This window comes from Boleophthalmus pectinirostris, unplaced genomic scaffold, assembly GCF_026225935.1.
Source record: "Boleophthalmus pectinirostris isolate CB_2022bp ecotype Guang Dong unplaced genomic scaffold, ASM2622593v1 HiC_scaffold_3, whole genome shotgun sequence".
In the NCBI taxonomy this organism is placed as follows: Eukaryota; Metazoa; Chordata; class Actinopteri; order Gobiiformes; family Gobiidae; genus Boleophthalmus; species Boleophthalmus pectinirostris.
In genome coordinates this window covers 1,028,347-1,038,346 of record NW_026571299.1, presented here as the reverse complement: position 1 = coordinate 1,038,346, position 10,000 = coordinate 1,028,347, and the positions used below count along the sequence as shown (strand labels likewise).

The window sequence follows — 10,000 nt, the reverse complement described above, 5'->3', positions numbered from 1 at the left end:
TGGGTTTTTTTATATCGAGAGTGAGAATCAAACAGATACATATTATGTGTTTACTATTTACTGATGTATCATAAATAAGTATCTTTAATTTATTCATTTTTTGTCTGACATGTGTAATTACTCATTGTGTTAAGTTAGACTCTCACTGTTTCATAACACTTTTATACAATTAAGTTTACGTTGTGGTTTCAGTCATGTATATTTCATGTCCCTCAGTCACTGGAGATCACACACACTCACACACACACACACACTCACACACACTCACACACACACACTCACACACACTCATGTCTCTCTGTTCTTTTAAGCAGCGCCTGGTCATTCTTCCATGAAGAATTTATCCACAACTATCAAGGGAAGAAAGATGAAAACTTAAAGGAAATAACGAGCCACATTAGTGAAATACTCCTGTGGTAAAGACAGGGAACTGAGACATCCCCGTTTTTGTTGGTTGGTAATAATAAAATAGTGAAACGAGTTTGTAATTAAGGAAAATTGCTCCGCAGAGACGATTCATGACGAACATGAGTCTGTACAGTCACATTTTTATAGTGTTTGGGTCATTTTTAAGCAGCTTTTCTGTATTTTGCCTAAACAAATGTCAGTTTATGTCTCTTTACTGTTGCAGGATCAGATTGGTCAAAAATAGAGACACTGGGACATTTCTTGTATAAAACTGTGGGACAAATCAGTGGTTTTGTATAAATCTGCAGGGACAGGGGACACAGACTCAAAACTGTGACTGTCCCGAGGAAACAGGGACGACCGGTCACACTGGGTAATGAATAACATCAGTAATAAGTAATTCATGAACGAGTAACTTGTTATTGCAGACTGATTCTAGAATTAAAATGAAAAATGTATTTCATAATGTTGGTATTAGCATAGACAGAGAGATTTGTGCAGTTTAAATGTTACAGATGTTCACATTCAAACGTCATAAATCTCTGTGTCTGTGCAAATATCCACATCATCAAATCAAATTTGAATTATAACAGTAGAATGAGTCTGAGTGAACAAGTTCCTTCTGTTTTCTTCATGATCAGAACATTAGTTTAGTTTGTTGTGTCACTAATGCGTCGTCGTCGTCGTCGTTTTCGTCTTTTTTCTCTTGATTGTTGTGGAGAAATTTTTCTTCTTGGTTGAAGATTTGGTGATGGAGCAGATTTATGAAACTGCTGGAGAATATGACACACATTTATACACATTTACACACACATTTACACACATTTACACACACATTTACACATTTACACACACATTTACACACATTTACACACATTTACACACATTTACACACACATTTACACACATTTACACACACATTTACACACACATTTACACACACATTTACACACATTTACACACACACACACATTTACACACACACACACATTTACACACACATTTACACACACATTTACACACATTTACACACACACACATTTTACACACATTTACACACACATTTACACACATTTACACACACACATTTACACACACATTTACACACACATTTACACACACATTTACACACACATTTACACACATTTACACACATTTACACACACATTTACACACACATTTACACACACATTTACACACACATTTACACATATACACACACATTTACACATTTACACACACACATTTACACACATTTACACACACACACATTTACACACACATTTACACATTTACACACACATTTACACACACATTTACACACACATTTACACACACATTTACACATTTACACACACATTTACACACACATTTACACACACATTTACACACACATATACACACACATTTACACATATACACACACATTTACACACACACACATTTACACACACACACATTTACACACACATTTACACACACATTTACACACACACATTTACACATATACACACACATTTACACATATACACACACATTTACACATTTACACACACATTTACACACATTTACACATACATTTACACATTTACACACATTTACACATATACACACACATTTACACATTACACACATTTACACACACATTTACACACATTTACACATTTACACACACATTTACACATTTACACACACATTTACACACATTTACACACATTTACACATTTACACATTTACACACACACATTTACACACATTTACACATTTACACATTTACACACATTTACACACATTTACACACATTTACACACACACATTTACACATTTACACACACATTTACACACACATTTACACACACATTTACACATTTACACACACACACACATTTACACACATTTACACATTTACACACACATTTACACACACATTTACACACACATTTACACACACATTTACACACTTACACACACATTTACACAAACACATTTACACAGAAAACCATTAACCGGAACGTTTCACAAGTCCCACTTTTTCCTCTGGTAAGCTCCTTTACAAAATGGTGATACTTCCTGTATCACCACACGATGACATCACAAGGTGGAACAGACAAGAGCTCTAAAGCCTAAATGTGCAGGTTTTGTGAGTTAAACATGTGTGAATGAAACAAAACACAGCTCCAGGTGTCTGTGTGTGTGACGAGGAAACTAAGATCAAAAACAGTGTCATGTGGGACATTTATAATCTCATCCCTTATTTATATTTTATTTTTAATATTTATATGATTCTAGTTGTGTTTTTCTAGTCTCCACATCAGTGTCCCGACCTCATGTGTTTTTACTGTAAACATTTTGACAGACGCCCACAGGGATCAACGTTTCACTTCAAACATCGTGACTAAATCAAACAGAAGTCTAACTCTAAAGGACTCTAGAGGAAATTGAATTAACACTAGAGGAAGTTGAATTAACACTAAAGGAAGTTGAATTAACACTAGAAGAAGAAGTTGAATTAACACTAGAGGAGTTGAATTAACACTGAAGTTGAATTAACACTAGAGGAAGTTGAATTAACACTAGAGGAAGTTGAATTAACACTAGAGGAAGTTGAATTAACACTAGAGGAAGTTGAATTAACACTAAGGAAGTTGAATTAACACTAGAGAAGTTGAATTAACACTAGAAGAAGTTGAATTAACACTAGAGGAAGTTGAATTAACACTAGAGGAAGTTGAATTAACACTAGAGGAAGTTGAATTAACACTAGAGGAAGTTGAATTAACACTAGAGGAAGTTGAATTAACACTAGAGGAAGTTGAATTAACACTAGGGGAAGTTGAATTAACACTAGTCGAGACTGAATTAACTTCAACCATATCAGCTCAACTCAAACCCCCATTTAATTTTCAAATAATTAAAATAACACTTTTTGTGTTAAAAACAACTTTATTCTATTTTACCCTGAAATTTTAACCCTTCAGTTTTGCTGTATAGTTCATGCAGAAACATACAAAAATAATTACATTTAATTCCAAATAAACTTAATTTCAATAATAAATCATTAATATTATTATTATTAATAATAATAATAATAATTATATATAATATATATATATATATATATATATATTATAATTTTATATATTTTTTTTTTTTATTTTTTTTTTTTTTTTTACAGCACATTTTACAAACAAAGCCGTTTTCAAAGTGCTGCACAGAGATCAGAAAATTAAGACAATAAAAAGGTAAATAGCTAAAAATTTCTCATACCAGTCCTAAAAAAATAAAACCATAAAAGCAAAACCATAAATTATTTACGAAATTTAAAAAAGGAAAAATATATAATACAAGTTATTATTATTATTATTATTATTATTATTATTATTATTATTATTATTATTATTGTCGGGAGCGCGCACGTCACGTCCGTAGCCTGCGTGCTTTTACGTGCAGCGGACACGCGCAGTAGCCGGAAGCGTCGACGGGAGGAAAATAAAATCGGTCGAAGCTCCAGAATTCTGCTTTTTTCACGTAAAAGGCGCAGATTTCCCCGCAGATAAACACGCGGGACTCAACATTTCACGTCCCCGCAGAGACGAGCGCCGCGGGACCGAGCAGACAGCGGCTCTTTCGGCTCCCGTTTCCCCCCGGAGTGAAGCTGACGTGTGGGCAACTTCACCCCCCAAACAAAACGTAAACAACAGCTGTGCCCGAACCCACCGAACCCACCGAACCCGAACCACCCCCGAACCACCCCCCGAACCGCCCGAGGAGCCGCCGGGAGAAGCGCCTCGCACCCGGGGACAGAGCCGAGGAGCAGCCGCCGCGCCGACCCCCGAGTCCCCCGAGCCCCCCGAGTCCGAGCTCCGAGCACCGAGGCCCGGCCAACATGAGCCACTGACCCGCCTCTCAGCCCCGGGACGGACGAGCGCACACACACGGAGGTACCGGGGGGGTTCGGGGGGCTCGTTTTCCGCACAAAGGCCCAGAAAAGAGGAAGAGGAGCGGGGAGCGAGCTGCGGGCCACGCCGCTGTCATGTCCGCGGACACTTTGTTTACCGGAACGCTCCACACCGCGAAAGCCCGGCCAAAGTTTAAGATAGAAACACTGAAATGTGCCAGAAAATCACCTAAAAGTAGTGAAATGATGTGTCCATGCAGCAAGAGCATTTTACTCTCTAAAAATATAAAATAAACCTCCTCTAGACTAGAAGGAAGCGTCTGTGCTCAGGTTCATGGGCTGGAAACAAGTTTATGGAGCTAAGTTTGAGATAAACAGACTTAAAACCAGTTCATGTTTAGTGTTCATGACCTGATAATAAGTTCTCAGCTGCGAAATTCTAGATAAAATGCTCTAAATTCTGCTAAATTCTAGATAAACATTCTTAAAAAACAGTTCATGTTTAGTGTTCATGGCCTGATGTAAGTTCTCAGATTCCAAATTCTACATAAAATGCTTTAAATTCTGCAAAATTCTAGATAAACATTCTTAAAACCAGTTAATGTTAAGTGTTCAACACTGTTGGGCAAGTTACTTTAAAAATGTAATGCGTTATTTATTACTTATTACTGTCATTTCAAAGTAATTCGTTACATTACAATATTACTGCATTTAAAATGTAAGGCATTACATTACTATTGCATTACTTTAAGTTACTCTCACCAAAATAACTGCGAAGATGCTGAACTTTTGCACCGTATATGGACTGAACCAGGACTAAACCAGGTCTAAACCAGGTCTAAACCAGGACTAAACCAGAGCTGAACCAGGACTGAACCAGGACTATAACAGGACTAACCTCGGACTGATTCCAGGACTGAAGAGGAGAACTAAACCAGGACTGAACTAGGACTAAAACAGGACTAAACCAGAACTAAACCAGAACAAAACCAGGACTAAACCAGAACTGAACCAGGACTAAAACAGGACTCACTGTCGGGATGGGCTCGAAGGTGACGCAGGAGAAAGGAGCGGCTTTTGTCGGAGAGAAAACTCACAAACATACAGCACTTCGGACGACTGTAAACCAGGTCTAAACCAGAACTGACCCAGGTCTAAACCAGGTCTAAACAGCGTAGAGTTCTGTGTCGGTCCTTTCCCCGCGGTTACCTGAAGGTCTACTCGGCCACGTCTCCGGTGTTTCACCGCTGCTGATATCGCGGTGATTTTAGCGAATTTGTATGAAGAAAAACACACCACTTCGATCCAGGTTAAAAAAGCATTGTAACGCGCATTACTCACATTTGTACCGAGTAAAATATTACAATTTTTTTCCCCTGTAATGTCTTACATTACTGCGTTACAGCAAAAAGCAATGCATTACTGTAATTCGTTACTTTTATAACGCGTTACTCCCAACACTGGTGTTCAAGGCCTAATAATAAGTTCTCAGCTGCTAAATTCTACATAAAATGCTCTAAATTCTGCTAAATTCTAGATAAAATGCTCTAAATTCTGTCAAATTCTACATAAAATGCTTTAAATTCTGCTAAATTGTAGATAAACAGACTTAAAACCAGTTTATGATGAGTGTGAATGGCCTAAGAATAAGTTCTTAGCTGCTAAATTCTAGATAAACAGACTTAAAAACAGTTTACGTTTAGTGTTCATGGCCTGATGTAAGTTCTCAGATTCCATATTCTACATAAAGTGTTTTAAATTCTGCTAAATTCTAGATAAACAGACTTAAAACCTGTGTATGTTTAGTGCTTGTGGCCTGATAAAATGATAAAAAATAGTGTTCTAGGATGATCAAATGCTTTAAATTCTGCCAAATTCTAGATAAACATTCTTAAAAACAGTTTACGTTTAGCAGAATTTAAAGCTTTTTATCGTCTGAGAACTTATTATCAGGCCATGAACACTAATCATTGCAGCGTTTTACTCACTATTCCACCGTTTTCTACTCGTATTATCCACGTAAACACTTTGACACCAGGTGAAATTTGTGTGAACTTCAGGAACACGTAAACCTTCCATATTACATTACATTTATTCTTTGTGAGTTTTAAACCATGTTCTAATGTTCCTCCTCAAAAACAGAGCTGGAGTTGTGTTTTGTCCCAGTTTTTTACAAGAAATGTCCCAGATGTCCCTATTTTTGACCAATTTGATCTAAACCAGGACTAAACTAACTCTAAACCAGGTCAAAACTAAGTCTAAACGTGGACTACATGAGGTCTAAACGTGGACTACATGAGGTCTAAACGTGGACTACATGAGGTCTAAACGTGGACTACATGAGGTCTAAACGTGGACTACATGAGGTCTAAACGTGGACTACATGAGGTCTAAACGAGGACTACATGAGGGAGGTTTGTGTGTTAAACCTGTGAGTGAAACAAAACACACTCGGCTCTACTTCGTGTTTTTGATGAGGAAACTAAAACAAATGAGGAAAGATCAGAAAATAATGTAACACAGGCCCTTAAAATGAAATAAAAACTTCCTTTTCTTATTTACATTTTAAGTTAAATTGTGAATTAAAACCGTTTGTGTCCAGTTTAGCATCTTTGGTTAGTGCTGCCCGGTTTTTCACTGATATCCAACCACACCTCCACATCTGGGAGGGCATCTGACACACATGGATACAAGATGATTGGGTTTAGTCTAGGTGGTTCAAAAATGTTATTTTATTTGTTTAGATTATCTAGATTCGAACCCTGTATTTGGTTCCATATCTGACCAAAGTATTTAGGTAAAATCTTATGCAAATTAATTAATATTTAGCATTTTCTCAAGACACTTGAAAATGTCCCTATGGCCTAAACCACAACACAGAACTAAATAAATAAGGCGGATTCTAATAATTTGTCATTTTATTCTGCAAACACAAACTGAAACTTGCATAAAAATGACCTGGAAAGTCCAGAAAAGTTTCTTGAAAACAAAAATTTGTAAATTTTCAGGAAACGTCATCAGCTTGAGGAACCACTAAAACATTTCCCTTTTCTTCCACATTTCCTCCTAAATCATCTTTTGGTGCTAAAACCTAACGCAAGGTTCAACCTAAGGAGGACGGGAGGGCATCTGACTGTTGTTGTTGTCGTTGCCGTAGGCGACAGAGAGGAGGTGATCTGACTGTTGTTGTTGTTGCCGTAGGCGACAGAGAGGAGGTGATCTGACTGTTGTTGTTTGTTGTTGGCGACAACAGAGAGGAGGTGATCTGACGATTTTTGTTGTTGTTGTCGTTGCCGTAGGCGACAGAGAGGAGGTGATCTGACTGTTGTTGTTGTTGCCGTAGGCGACAGAGAGGAGGTGATCTGACTGTTGTTGTTGCCGTAGGCGACACAGAGGAGGTGATCTGACTGTTGTTGTTGTTGCCGTAGGCGACAGAGAGGAGGTGATCTGACTGTTGTTGTTGTTGCCGTAAGCGACAGAGAGGAGGTGATCTGACTGTTGTTGTTGTTGTTGTTGTTGCCGTAGGCGACAGAGAGGAGGTGATCTGACTGTTGTTGTTGTTGTTGTTGCCGTAGGCGACAGAGCGGAGGTGATCTGACTGTTGTTGTTGTTGCCGTAGGCGACAGAGAGGAGGTGATCTGACTGTTGTTGTTGTTGCCGTAGGCGACAGAGAGGAGGTGATCTGACTGTTGTTGTTGTTGTTGTTGCCGTAAGCGACAGAGAGGAGGTGATCTGACTGTTGTTGTTGTTGTTGCCGTAGGCGACAGAGAGGAGGTGATCTGACTGTTGTTGTTGTTGCCGTAGGCGACAGAGAGGAGGTGATCTGACTGTTGTTGTTGTTGCCGTAGGCGACAGAGAGGAGGTGATCTGACTGTTGTTGTTGTTGTTGTTGCCGTAAGCGACAGAGAGGAGGTGATCTGACTGTTGTTGTTGCCGTAAGCGACAGAGAGGAGGTGATCTGACTGTTGTTGTTGTTGTTGGCGACAGAGAGGAGGTGATCTGACTGTTGTTGTTGTTGTTGGCGACAGAGAGGAGGTGATCTGACTGTTGTTGTTGTTGTTGGCGACAGAGCGGAGGTGATCTGACTGTTGTTGTTGTTGTTGTTGGCGACAGAGAGGAGGTGATCTGACTGTTGTTGTTGTTGTTGTTGCCGTAGGCGACAGAGAGGAGGTGATCTGACTGTTGTTGTTGTTGTTGTTGCCGTTGGTGACAGAGAGGAGGTGATCTGATGGTTGTTGTCGTCGTTGTTGTTGGCAACAGAGCGGAGGTGATCTGACTGTTGTTGTTGTTGTTGTTGTTGCCGTAGGCGACAGAGAGGAGGTGATCTGACTGTTGTTGTTGTTGTTGTTGCCGTAGGCGACAGAGAGGAGGTGATCTGACTGTTGTTGTTGTTGCCGTTGGCGACAGAGCGGAGGTGATCTGACTGTTGTTGTTGTTGTTGCCGTAGGCGACAGAGAGGAGGTGATCTGACTGTTGTTGTTGTTGCCGTAGGCGACAGAGAGGAGGTGATCTGACTGTTGTTGTTGTTGTTGCCGTAGGCGACACAGAGGAGGTGATCTGACTGTTGTTGTTGTTGTTGTTGCCGTAGGCGACAGAGAGGAGGTGATCTGACTGTTGTCGTCGTCGTTGTTTGTTGTTGGCGACAGAGCAGAGGTGATCTGACTGTTGTTGTTGTTGTTGTTGGCGACAGAGAGGAGGTGATCTGACTGTTGTTGTCGTTCTTGTTGTTGTTGTTTGTTGTTGGCGACAGAGCGGAGGTGATCTGACTGTTGTTGTTGTTGGCGACAGAGCGGAGGTGATCTGACTGTTGTTGTTGTTGTTGTTGTTGGCGACAGAGAGGAGGTGATCTGACTGTTGTTGTTGTTGTTGTTGTTGTTGGCGACAGAGCGGAGGTGATCTGACTGTTGTTGTTGTTGTTGTTGGTGACAGAGAGGAGGTGATCTGACTGTTGTTGTCGTCGTTGTTGTTGTTGTTTGTTGTTGGCGACAGAGCGGAGGTGATCTGACTGTTGTTGTCATTGTTGTTGTTGTTGTTGGTGACAGAGAGGAAGTGATCTGACTGTTGTTGTTGTTGGCGACAGAGCGGAGGTGATCTGACTGTTGTTGTTGTTGTTGCCGTAAGCGACAGAGGAGGTGATCTGACTGTCGTTGTTGTTGTTGTTGTCATTGTTGCCGTAGGCGACAGAGGAGGTGATCTGACGGTTGTTGTTGTTGTCATGACGGTTGTTGTTGTTGTCATTGTTGCCGTAGGCGACAGAGGAGGTGATCTGACGGTTGTTGTTGTTGTCATTGTTGCCGTAGGCGACAGAGCGGCGGAGGCGATGGCACAGCAGGTGACCCCGAGCTCGCAGAAGGCCCTGATGGTGGAGCTGAAGAGCCTCCAGGAGCAGCCGGTGGAGGGATTCAGGATCACGCTGGTGGAGGAGTCCGACCTCTACAACTGGGAGGTGGCCATCTTCGGGCCGCCCAACACGCTCTACGAGGGCGGCTACTTCAAGGTACAGGGGGAGGGGCTTTCGTTTGGGGGTCGCCGCTCCGTCTGGAATGTTCCGCAGTGTGACGTTAAACAGCTCTGCTTTACATTTATTCAAACACAGGTGGTTTTAGAGTCAAAAAGCAAAACACACATTGTGACTGTGAGCGGGGTCGCCTCTCCACAGATCTGACCTGGAACTTGTTCTGGTTTGGTCTCAGT

General features: G+C 40.5%; 1 protein-coding gene across 1 annotated transcript in view; it reads left to right on the top strand.

Moving 5' to 3' along the window:
* The first annotated feature begins 4,211 nt into the window (after positions 1-4,211).
* The window catches only part of ube2r2 (ubiquitin-conjugating enzyme E2R 2), a 27,722-nt gene continuing 21,933 nt past the window's right edge, over positions 4,212-10,000 (top strand). The window contains exons 1-2 of the mRNA XM_020932008.2: positions 4,212-4,349; positions 9,607-9,803. Of these exons, the coding sequence (XP_020787667.1) occupies positions 9,627-9,803 (177 nt within the window). The 5' untranslated portion in view covers positions 4,212-4,349; positions 9,607-9,626. The remainder of the gene's footprint in view (positions 4,350-9,606; positions 9,804-10,000) is intronic.